We start from the raw sequence: 13115 nt of genomic DNA, 5'->3' as shown, positions 1-13115 counted from the left end.
TTAGATTAAAATATTTGGCAAAGGAAATGAGGACAGGACTGAGGGTGGATGGAGAAAGGGAAACAAAAATCTCTCACAAAGCTATGACAGATTCCACCAGTGGTGTAACAACTGGACATTCACAAAACTTGAGATCTACAGGACATCTAAGCACAAACACGTGTTATCTCCAGCACATCATCTTACCAGTTCCTTCTTGTCTAGAAGGGTTTTGGGTTGCTCTTTCCTTTGAAGCTGATTGGCTATCTGCTCAGCCAATGAGCTCACTCCGCCTGTGTACATCTTAATGTACTTCTACCAGATGGGTTGAATGAAACAAGAGTGATGTGAGAAAAGAAAAAAAGAATCAAATTAAAAAAAAATAACTAGAATGATGAGAGGTTAGGTGGTGAAAAGGTGCAGAGAGGTCAAATCATGCCAAGACAGTGGACAACAGAAAGTGACAAGTAGTAATAGCAAAGCCAGTGTCATCAGAAATACCAGTGCAGTCCAGGATCACCTGTAGGAACGGACAGGAAGCCTTGCATTTTGCATTTTTTTAAGTGTTCCAGAAACACTATGAAGATGAAGGGAGCAGATCTTGTGCTCATCTGTGGGGTATTTTGCCCCTGGAAACTTGAGTACAGACACCTTCTAAAAGATGAGGCTAAATATAGGTTAGACTTTAGGTTCCAGGTAAAACTGACATCAGAAACAAAGATCTTTTAGAAGGCATGTTACCAAGTCTAATGCAACATGCTGATTTACAACAGTATATTTGTATACTTTGCACCTGGAAAGAATTAATTTACAGAGGATTCACAGAGCAGGGAAAAGTCCTTAACTAAAGAACTCCCAGTGAGTCAAAAGTATTAATTCTTCCAGTGCTAAAAATACACAGAGGTTTATATGGAAAAAGGTGGAAGAGCCTTCATCCAATGCACTAAAGCCATACCTGCATACATCTGGAACATATATCTGTTCAACCCTGAACACAGCTTTATGACTTGGCTTTTCTCCATCATGGGCACAGACTGACTCCATAACTCTGGATATCTAAAAACCCTCCAGTATTTTCAGCAGTCTAGGCAAGTTGGCTGTTACCTTAGGTGTTACCAAATGAGTGTCTGCAAGCCAAATTCAATCACTGCAGGAGTGGAGAAAGTGTTTTTCACAGGAAACACAACCACTGGCAATAATTATATGGTTAAGAAAATGAGGTGGTTACATCCATGTTAGCTCAATCACACTGCAAACGCCACGGATTTGACTCGGAGCAGCAAAGAGCACGCCAAGCAACTTCCCTTTTCCAGACTAAGCACCATTATGAATGTTTCTAGCTGGATTTTTAGCTAACACAGGATCAGAGAGCCACTCAGCTTCTAGCAAGTGTGAAATTCCAAGGATAACAAAAGGAAAGTTGTATCTTAAAACCCCTTTCACTTATAGCAAAACTTGCTTGAAGCACAGCAGTTATTTCCCTCAACTAATAACTAATTTAATATGTGTGGTTATTAGCCTTTTAGGAATGTTTAAAACCTTCACAAGTTCAGACATGAGAACAGCAGGAAGCATCACAGAAACTGAGATTCACCACAGAATGGGTACTTCTTTGGGGAAAAAGATTATGAAAATGGAGTGCTCAGCCAGAGATTACTGCTGCTGTCACTACAGTCCTAATTCCTTAACCTCTCTGTCACTGCAGTAATGAGGGGAGGGTTTATTTCTACCCAGAAAGAATTTATACCTGTCTACTGATTCCATTCCAAGAGGTAGAACACTTGCAGTATTTCTACATGCAAGAAATAACAAATGATTCGTCTTTGAGTCTCCCAAGTTCCACGTGTTTCCAAGTTCCACGTACATATGTGCAGAGTTGCTTTTCAGTGACATATATCTTGTCAAACATTACATTTAAAATGGTGCTCACTTCTAAATTCTCTTCATCATTGATTTTTAACTGGCAATCATAATAATTTGGCCAAGAGTTTTCTGTTTCCTCTGAATGATCAGAGCTTTTGAGGCTTTTTGAGTTTTCTTAGAAGAGAGATCAAGCATTTCCAGAGGAAAAACTTGCTTTTAGCTGAGGCAGGCTTCCCCTGGTCAAGTTTTGATTTGAAACCTTCAACTGCAGATCCTTCAGGATCTTTAGATTTCTACCAGCATGTAAGAAGTTCCATGCTAAAAAAATGAGTATGTTAATATTAACTCACAGTACTATTGGACTATTTGGTGTGAGAAATTTACTTGCTGAATTTTTAATTTGGGGCTGTGTGCTTCCGATTTGTTTTGCTTTTTTGCCTACATATCACATCTGGCCTAATTAAGGGTATTGAGTGAAGCATTTTATCTTTCTTTCCATGGTCTTCAAGACATACAATGCTCTGCAACATTTTCAAAAGGAGGCAAAGAACCTGCTCCAGCTTAGGTCAAATCAAGTTCCTGCTGTTTGCATAGGACAACTGTAACTGGTTCAAATTCTCAGCGATTTTTCAAAAAGCCAAAGCACTTTTTATTTCACGCTGGCCATTAACCACATATGCACAAACACATTCTGTTGTTTAGCCAACAAAACCTCAACAAAAGCAACAAGCAAAACCAGAAAGCTTCACTGCAAAGCCAGAAGGCCTATCAGTGCTCAAACCCCCTGGTTTGAGTGTGAGGTGCACCACAAACTTCTCACGGACACCGCGTGTTAAAAACATTTCGTTCCAAACTGCTTTATGGCTGGCAACACCCGAGCTGTGCCGGGCACGGGCTGCCTCTGGCTTCTGCTTTGTGCACGGAGAAGCACAGAGGCTCTGCAGGTGAAGCAGTGCCAGCCTGGCTGTGTCCCGTGGGTGTCCTTGGCAAGCAAAGGCAGCTGAGTGCACCTGGAGCGCTCAGGTGAGGGCTACCTGTCGGAGGGAGTCGGAGGAGGGTGAGGAAGGGCGGTTGGAGGAGCGGAGGCTAAGGGAGAGCTCCCACTGGTCAACAAAGAATCGGCGAGACGGCTCCGTCTCAGGCTAAAACATAAAATAAACATCAACACAATCATACGTGTTCTCTTCTAGGAGAAAAGAGAAAATAAATTAAAAAAAAAAAAAAACCAAAACACCCAACCCAGCCCAGGCCTTTCTGGCTACCATCAAGAACAATTTTTAAAGGACTCTTACAGGAAAACTTTGAGAAAAATACCCAGTGTATCTTTACTTTCTCCCTAGCGAGGCAGAGTAGTTATTCTAAATTTGCTCTTTATTAGGTTTTACATTATTTAGGACCATTTGGAAGCAGTTACCTACTTTCACAGATGTCCAACCTCTTGTAACCCAACCATCTAAGCCACTGGCAAAAATCCCAAATCAATTTCCTCTGCTCCTTCTGTATCTCCCATTGTTCTCTATTACTGGCCCAAGGCACTAAGATCATCTTTCAGGCCATGTGAGACCTCTTCTACATTTTAACTATATAAACCAAAAGTCTGCTCTCCTAGGGGACAAAAGAGAAAGAAGTTAGTTTGTATGTATTTCCAGTAATTATCAGCAAATTTCCAAGCTAAAATTTACTGTAAACAGATTAGAAACACTGAACAAAAGAAGAATGAATCAATACCAAATAATCTGCTGATTGATTATCAAAGAATAAATCACAGACTGCATCCTTCTGAAACTGGTTCCTCACAGGAGAACCCAAAATTTGGTCTTCTAATATGTCCTTGTCATTATCTCTACAGATGATTATGCCCATCTCCCAATAAATACTTCATATTAATAGGAAAAATGTTGGAAGTATCAGACAAACAGCAGTGGAAGAAACTGTGCATTCCTAAAAATTATAGTCTGGAAAGAAAAAAAAATATGCACATTACAAATAACTGGCTTTCTTTGAAAAATAAATTATGGTTTTAGCTATAAAAAGGAAAACTAAATGTCATGTAACTGCATGACCCATGAAAATAGCTACTTTTAGCCACTTGGAATAGGCTAACCTCAAGATTAAATTTACTGAGCAAAATGCAAAAGAGCTTGGCTTTCACAATTTCCCCAATTTATGTAAATATAATTGTTCATACAAGAATTTTCTGTATATCAACATTTAATCAAGTTTCTTCTCTGAAAATGTCCTTACTTTGCTAAGCCTTCTCTCTCAGTATTTTTCGTTTTCTTCCCTTAAATCCCACATCATAATCCATCATTGCTTGCAGTGTTCCAACATCTGTTTCCTTTTTCCTCTCTGCCCTACCCACTTTATGCTTTCCTCTACTTTGTGTTCTCAGTTTCTCCTCCTTTTCAATTCTGCACGATAGAGAAATCAGACAATTTAAAAAATAATTTCTATCTTTGCATCTCCACGTTCAGAAGGAGCTTAAAAATTGCCAGAGAGCACTACAAAAGTTAGGAGCAAAGTATTTTGGTCTAGATCTTCATTTCTGTGTCATCATTTTAACTGAATAAGGAAATGCACATGAGCATTGTGGACCTTATTTGAGATATTAAGTCATGGCACCCATTAACAAAGAGGTGCCATAATGATTAAAGTAGTCTTCTTATTCAGGCCTTCATAACTAAAATTTGAAATCTATCCAAAGGTTTGCTGTTCCTTCTTGGAAAACAGCTTCTGTGATTTTAGCCATCAGAAAAAGATGGCATCCCAAAAAAAACCCCAGCAATGTGAAGTGACCTAGATGCCAGAAAATTCTTTTTAGTAGGGCTTGCAAAAGTTATGCCAACCAGCGAAAGTTCTGGGACTGTTTATGCTCCAGCTCAAGAAGACAGCTTGATTTGGGATGGTTAACTCAAAACAGTTAAGTTATGAAAAAAGATCACTTCTGTAGATGGTGCTTTCCAAAAAAGCACTCTGCAGTTTGCCAAGCACTGCTGAAGATAACTAAAAACAGAGAGCAACCAAAGAAACCACAGTTCAAACTGGCATGCTCCCATAACCCAAAGACAACAGACTGGAGAGAAAATTAGGCACAAAAACGAAACAAAACAAAAGTGTACACTGGAATCAAAGACAATCTGCACAAACTGCCAGCTCTACCATTAGAAACAACTGCACAGGAAGGATGGACACAAGAGGAGTACTACAGAGCCAGGAATTAAGCTTGGAAAATGTGAATATTCTTGCTTCCAGAAGCAAGTAAAATTTGCAAGCGACTGACTGCTAAATGACCGCTGTGAGATGACTTGATCCAGAGCCCAGCTGGTTTTCAGCATTTATTCTGAAGTTTAGTGGCTGCTTTTTACTTCACTGTTTATATTCTGTTTTGAGGAACAGAAAGGGTCACTCGCCAAACAAGGAGACAGCTAAGAAATGGCAAGTCAAACAAAGACACTATAAATAAAGACAAAAATAGTCTTGACGGTTGTTTTAACCACATGACTGTAGAGCAGTGGTCATCATATTTTGGTGATTTTTCTTCTCTCTCTGCCCCAAGATTTCACCTGTACCCAGAATGCCACACTGCTCCAGGACACCAGATAGGCAGGGCTGCAGTCACCTGATGCCTCAGTGCACGTCTGGACTCCAGGAGGGCAGCCAGCTGACGTGCCCTTTGCTCAACACTCATGGGCACTTGGTCATGAGAAAACAAACGAGGAGATCTCTGCGAGACGAGGAAGGAGGCAGGATGTAAACAAACCAGCACAAAAAGGAAGAGACACCAAATGCCAGCCAAAAGGTATGACATCCACATGCACAACATTAACAAAAGCTCTCATGTGAAAACTGGGGATTTTTTTTCCCCCAGTATGTACTTTTCTAATGAAGTGCTACATTTTGACCCTCAGAGGCAAGGAAAAAAATGGTTAAATTAATTTTTATTCAAAACTCTTCCTAGGACTGCTGCAGCCAAAATCAAACAAGCACATAGCCTTTCTCTCTGGCATTACCATCAAAAATAGTTTTAAAATGTGGCTTTATCATGCACAAAGGGCCTTATTTGTCAGTTTATTTCCCCATAGTTCTGCATTCTCAAGGATTTCCTTTAAACATCTCAACCTTTACCTATTTGTTTCTTAGATTTTGTGTACAGAAACACATTTTAGGGTAATGTATTTCGGTTGTCATAAAGAATTAATTAATTTCTTAAAGATGGTGGTATATGCAAAGTAAATAATCTACATGCCAAAGAGAGCATGTTTAATGAGCCTAAATAAAGCAAAGAACAGCAAAATCAAACACTCACAGGAGCTGCCAGTTTTACTTATGCAACTTCACTGTCCTACTTGTTCTTATTGCACTACCATGCCAATACACCCCAGGCACAATATTTGACACCTCTGCTATTCTGGTCTTTCATATCAACGTTCCTAAACTGTTGTGTGGTGCACTTGGTGACATGAAAAAAGACCAGGCAGGTGGCCTACTATAGAAGTCAGGACTGTCACTGCAGTGTCACACAGCCTTCAGCTAATTTGTTTGTGGAGTACAAAAGTAAATGGACAGGAACGACAAACACGTGCATCAAGAAATCTGAGGCTCGATCTGTCAAGAATGCCAGGATGCTGCTCTGTATTACTAATTGTCCTCCAATGCAGAACAGAAAATTGGGTTCACACCCAGTTTACAGGAAACACTTTTCCCATTCAGATGCATTAATAACACTCTCTATTTTCAAGCTGCTTACTGTTCCACCTACTCCTTCCTACTGGATCATTGTCACTAAAACTGGGGCCTGTTATGAAGCTGTGGGCTTCTGTGTCACTGCAGACACGTGTACTCATTTTCTACTGCCTGTCAGAAAACATTCAGCCCACAAGAAGCTTTTTGTTAGAACACATTCTGGAAGTTGCAACAGTTTTATTGCTGGCTCCCATTTATGACTTAATTCATTCAAAGCCTGTACTGGAATGTCAATTAATTTGTCAATATGAATTCAAATCAACTGGTCCTTCTGAGTGCCTATCTTTTATTTTCCCATGCTTCTGTATAATACTGAGCCATTCAGACAGACTGTTGAATATTTCATTGTTAAGAAGGCTTCAAAGTCTCTGTACTAAATAATGCCTCATCATTTTTCCTTTTACTTTGGCCTGTAGGAGGCAAGATGGAATGCCAGTTGTTTAACCATCCAGAAAGCAAGCGGTGAACACAATGCAACCATGTTCGCATCAATTAGCACAAAACATAAACTCTTCTTGTGCTGCTACAGCCACAGCATACTTCACTAAAGAGGTGTAAGAGACAAAGAAGAATGGGAAGAGCTCAAGTGCTTGACCTAGGGCAAAATAAAAGCATATAGCAAACTGCTGATGAAGGCTTGTTATGCATTTATGTGGGTGTCACACAGGAAGGATCGCTCCTGGCTGACTCCCAGCAGTTCCAGTGTGTTAACAGCAGCATTAGGGTAAGTGTGCTTCACCACCCCCTGTATTTGACCTCTGTATTGCACACATCCACCACAGCTTTGTGTCATCAGCACCCATGCCATTTGTTCATGCTTTTTTACCCTTTCCTGTCTGGGCCTCTGCTCCCTGGGATAGCCAGCACCAGGTTCCCTGAATCTCTGCAGGCAACAAATGATGAGCTTAAAAACAATCACAGACCAACTTCCTAATCAGAACACACTTTATCTGATTTTTCTTATGATGCAGGCATAAAAGAAGCCACAACCAGAGCAGAAGTTTATTAAGAATACAAGTTGGCTCCTGTAGAGAATTTTTTAAAAAGTATATATTCACATTAGGGCTATAAACAAAAACATAGTACAACAATGTAATCAAATTAGTGCAATAAAGATGGTAAGACACTCAGTATAACTTATACTGTGATGTTAGTTCAGAGGAAGGTGATGGAGAGTTTAAAAGAAGTGGCAGAATAAATGCAGTAGAAGAGCAGAATTAAAGGTTTTAAAAGACATTAGTGTAACATGGATACAGATCCCTCTGACTTGCTATGAGGCCTGGGCCAAGACAATTTCAGGGGAAAAAAATCATTCCTAAAGAAAAAGAATGCCTCTAAAAGCAGATTACTCCGAGTCTAACATCAGTTCTGTAGGACAGAAGGTAAAAATTCCTGAGTTAAAAGAAGGAAGACTTCTATAAAACAACATAGAAAATGGTCAAAATACACTTGGCAGTAGCTGGCTTTCATGACTGAACTAGGCAACCAAAAACACACAGGACAAACAAACACTTGGAGAGGTGACAGAAGGAAAATATAGAGCTACAAGATTCTTAGTGAGTGAAAACAAATTTCTCTACATAGAAAATGAATCCCACTCTATAGATTAGAAGGCAAAATTCAGCATTTAACTGCCTTAGTTTCTCCATATGTAAGGTCGGGGAAAACCTTTCTTTTCTCATAAAATGTATCCAACAAAATTTTGAAAGGATTTTGACATGAGGATGGCAGCTAGCTATCACATCATCTGGTAGCATTACACTGCAGTTTAAATGCAGGTTCTGCTCATGAAAAGGGCTTTCCTCACCCATTCTACCTAGATGTCCTCTCCTGTATCCTTCTTGAAAAGGCTGCTGCTCACAGCATGGCAGAAAACCAACCCCCTTTTTTGTTAGGACAGTTTCAAATGGGATCAGTAGGCAGAGCTGATCTATCTTGCAGATACCACAGAGGCAGCAAAGAATGTGTGTCCTGGAGGCTGCCAATAATTAGCCCAGATAAACTGCAACATGTAATTAAAACTCAAGAAATCACAGCAATAAGGAAAGTCAAGCTTTCTGCCAAAGAATAAAAACTTGTCTTACTCTGCTAAAAGGTAATGCTCCTTTACAGTTCATAGGCTCAAGAGCTCAGCAAAGACAGCTCAGCTTCACCTCTGGGGAAATTAATTTGTACAATCTTTACAGGATGCCATGACAGCTCCATGGGACTGCAACTGCCTTTTCAGGACCTCTAGTTCAGGACTGATCAAGAAGTGGATTTGAAAGTAGGAAAACAAAACAAATAATCTTAAAGGATACAACTCAAAGAAGCACAATGACAATATAAAAGAGGACAGAAATATTAGAAGGATTTCAGGTAATATATAACTAGGACAACAAATACATGTGCACAAACATCTGGATGCACATTTATACAGTGTGCTCAGAACAGCTCTCACTGCTCCAGGTTAGTCAGACTGAGACAAGAGCCTGGTGTGGGATAAACAGAAGGACCACAGTGGACATGTGAAGGCTACTACAACACGCAAAAACCACTTCAGATAAGCAATCCTAAAAAAGTTTCATGGATACAAGAGCAACTTTTCAGTCACACCTATTTAAATGGAGAGTGGAGATGGAACAAAGTTTAATTTTCTTTCCCTGCATTACTCCAAACATTTAATTTCTACTTTGCTGCATCTCAAAACTGAGAAAGGGTACTGTGATAAAAAAAATCTGCCTACAGCAAAATCTCAGTCTCCAGTGGAGACTCTTCATGCTTCCAGTGAGTTAATGCTGCTCTGTCTTCCTAACCTAAGAGGTTGAGAAACCCCCATCAACACCTGAAAGAAAGAAAACTGGAAATGTATTTGTAAATAAGCTATTTGGTAACTGAGCTAGTCACTTGTACAAGCAGCAATGAAGAGAAAGGGACAGAGCATGCAGAGGGAATCACCTGCTGCCTGGGATACGATGGAGAGGAAGATGGAGTGGAAGAAGAGAGCATGATCACTTTTTTGGGGCAGGTCCGAGAACGTTCCTTATGCCTCATCTTTTTTTAAAACAGAAAAAGAAAAAAAAAAATCATAATAATGGTAGAAAAGAGGTAACATTACCAGTGGTTTGGTGAGACAGGCCAGAATGCATGAAGTGAAACCATGATCTAAGCTCACACATCTCTCAAATTAGCTAAAGCCACAGTGTACCTGAAGCTGAGAGACCCAAGTTTTTATCCAGAGCCACACAATCACATTTGACACTCAGTGAACACAGATTTGTATCAATTAACAATTAAACCAACAGCTTTTGAGTCAAGGTCTTACAATCAGTAAAAGGCAAAACTTGGAACTCTCCACAGCATAACTGGACTGCTCTCTGTGCTTCATGAAAAATTACTTATTGCTAAAATGCTTAAAATGCATTAAAATTAAAATGCTTAAAAATATCCATCCTGTTGACCTAATTACTCTTGCTTGCAGCTCATTACTAATACAATTCAAGTCTCAGTGTTCTGCTCCCAGCTTCAGATGCTTCCTCTCTGACTTACAGACATTACAACGTTTTTGCAAGCTAAACTGTACTACATTCTATTAGAACAGAAATCCAGCTGGTTTGTAGATAAAACGGAGCTGTATTTAATAGTCTGCTTATTACACAATGCACGTACATGTCCTCAGTATAACACACCAGAAAACATGCCCTTCTAGCGCTGTACTCCTTGTTATGTAGAGTCTTTTCTCCACCATTTCTTGTTTATTAATGAGCCTTCTGCCTGATTTTTCCTTTGGAGTTCTCACCAGAGCATATCTGGAAATGGTTGCACTGGGAAAAAACAAAATGCTGTGTACCCAAAGCCACCGTTAGATAAGCCTCTAAAAAACTGCACGTGGTATAGAGGTATTACAGATGTTTATTACTGCCCTTGCAGATGAGCTGGCACTAACATCTGTTTGGGTGCTCTCTTCCTTTTCAACAAAACAGATAGATAAATAATACACTCCTCTATCTCAAACAGATGCTAAAAGCAGCTTAAACTGAAGCATATGACTTTGCACTGCAGTGGATGAGGAACATTTATATGTTCAAAAGGCTTAGCTTGGAAGTCACTAATTTCTAACTGAAAGCATGGCAACATTCTCAATCACAGAGCTGCTCATGGATTTTCATCTGTCCATGGCCAAGTTTACATTTCAAATGTCAAAATTTTCACAAACTTGCTTATTTTTCCATGGCAAATCTCAGAATATAATATTGGATGAATGCATGAAGAACGTGTTCCATCAGTCCTCCAGCAGAATGTATTTCTGAGCTTGCAAAGAAAAGGATGACCATAGGAAAGCAGAAAATAATCAACATATTTAAATAAAAAATTAAAGGTAATAAAGCAGTATTTGCAGAAGTCATTGGTGTTTTAAGTTCTCTCCTGTTGAGGTTTCAGCTCTTGCTGTCTGTGGTCATCTCAGTCATCACTTCAAAAAGCAAAGCTCCAATAAAATCACTGCAAAATTTGCACTACTGCCCTTTGTCACACTTTAGGGAATGGTCTCAAAAGAATAAGCAGCAGATGTCCAGAGGCAGAAAAGATGGGCACCAAAACATGTGGGATCTCAATCTTATAAGTATCTTTGTACACATCAAACATGATTTAAGCTTATGTACAACATGCAAAAGCTGTTGCTGACAGGAGACCCACGGAACAACAGAAGACTGCTGAAGGTTACAAGCTGAAGGTCTGAAAATCCAGGGCAAAATTCAATTTAAAAGGCTTGTCTCCATGCCCAGTCAGATTTTCTTCTGGATAGACCATATGGCTTTCAATGGCTTCATGATCCTGGATGAGATGCTCTTTCCCAAAACAGCTAAAATGGCTCAGAAAGCATAGAGCACATCATGGAAGATGTTCTTATACAAGCAGGCATTCATTTGAGGAGATTAACCACCACACCATGAAACACAATCCAGCCTTTTTAGGTGATATTACCATCATATTAAAAAAATTACATTTCCACTGTGTACATTCACTTCATAATATCTTTGTGCATCATTAGATGCTGCTGTGGTGCTCATAAGAACACAAAACCAATTTTGACAACACAGATCAACATCCTCAAAGGTAACTCAATAAATTCAACTTTATAATCCAATTCACAAGGGATGCAGGCCACACAGAATGCTGTGAGAAGCAGACTGGTGAGGTTTTTAACCCCTTTGCTCTTTGGAAGGTATTGCCTTTCCAAGAGAGACACCATTAAAGGTCTTGTGATGACAGTAAAAACTGTTTCAGAACAGATTCTGCCAGGATTTCACTCTTCCTAGGAATTGTCTCTTAGCAAGCCACCTCTACCCCACCTGTACAACACACAGAGGAATCTTGGCGTACAAGCTCAAGGAAAATGCTCACCTAATATCTTAATTCGAGGGTAAAGCAAGAATCTAGATTTAAACTGGTAAGCAACTACAGCCAAGGATCTCCATCTGACAGACACCAGCAGGCAATACCCAAAGCAGATGTCAATTTCTCACCAGAACTGTGGGTCCAACCCAGACCACTTCCTTTGCAATTCTCTTCCTTGCAACCACTCTTATGCTTTTGCAATAAACTTTCCTCTTCCATGCAGTTTCCAGAAGACAGGAAGAACCCAACTTGTCAATCATATAACTGCCCTTCTCCCAAAGAGAGGATCTCAACTTCATTTTGCCAGCTAGTAAGAACATTAGGCAACCTGTGGTTTCCCACAGTAACACCCCCCTGCCCTTTGTCCCCTTAGCAGCTGCTTTGCTCCTCTTCAAAGCACTCTCCAGTAGAAGGTAATTGCTATGTGATATATTCAGTCAGCAGAAGTTTCAGCTCATGAACTTCAATCCCTGTGCCAAAAGAGAAACCTTTCCAAAAGCTTCATGAACAGCTCATTCTAACAAATATATATCATCCCTAAAGAGCTTGTCAGAAGGAATAGTAATCCTTTACAGCATGTGCAGAGATAAAGTTCTGGAATGGCCTCCCTGGGGAGGTGGTGGAGCCACCATCCCTGGATGTGTTTAAGGAAAGACTGGATGTGGCACTCGGTGCCATGGTCTAGTTGAGGTGTTAAGGCATGGGCTGGACTCAGTCTTGAAGGTCTCTTCTAACCCGGTCATTCTGTGATTCAGGGACAGGTCCTGGTATTCAGCAGCACTTCTCTGTTGGCAGTCTGTCACCCAGGGGTGAGCTATGAACCCAGAGTGACCAATGTCACCACAGAAGGCCAGTCCAGCACCATCAAAAGGTGCAGTCTCACAGCTATCAGGCTCTGCCTGCCAAAGCAACCAGAACCAGAAATCTCAGCAGCCAGCCAAAGTACTGCTCCAGCAACAACGTCCTGCAGGAGGGGTTTTCTGTCCAGGCTTGGCAAATCTGGCTGCTTGGCTCTGTGGTCTCAGCTGGTCTCTGTCCAGTCAAGAATAAATGGCTCAGTGCACGTCCACAGCTTTTGAATAAAGTTAACCTGTATTCTTCCCTTCCCCAGGCACACAGTAAGGAACCTTTGGAACAGGGACCCTGTCAGTGGG

The 13115-nt window shown here is 40.3% G+C and overlaps 1 protein-coding gene across 4 annotated transcripts in view; it reads right to left on the bottom strand.

The window, feature by feature from the left end:
- The window catches only part of MICAL3 (microtubule associated monooxygenase, calponin and LIM domain containing 3), a 107481-nt gene that overhangs the window by 72183 nt on the left and 22183 nt on the right, over positions 1-13115 (bottom strand). Inside the window, exons 17-21 of one of the 4 annotated variants that reach the window (XM_053942017.1) lie at positions 9523-9618; positions 7412-7468; positions 5462-5566; positions 2877-2984; positions 187-294 (exon numbers count right to left, since the gene is read on the bottom strand). The exons of the other annotated variants lie outside the window; for them this stretch is intronic. Coding sequence (XP_053797992.1) covers positions 187-294; positions 2877-2984; positions 5462-5566; positions 7412-7468; positions 9523-9618 — 474 coding nt within the window. The remainder of the gene's footprint in view (positions 1-186; positions 295-2876; positions 2985-5461; positions 5567-7411; positions 7469-9522; positions 9619-13115) is intronic. 4 annotated transcript variants of the gene reach the window in all.

This window comes from Vidua chalybeata, chromosome 5, assembly GCF_026979565.1.
Source record: "Vidua chalybeata isolate OUT-0048 chromosome 5, bVidCha1 merged haplotype, whole genome shotgun sequence".
In the NCBI taxonomy this organism is placed as follows: domain Eukaryota; kingdom Metazoa; phylum Chordata; class Aves; order Passeriformes; family Viduidae; genus Vidua; species Vidua chalybeata.
This window is presented reverse-complemented; position numbering and strand designations above follow the sequence as displayed.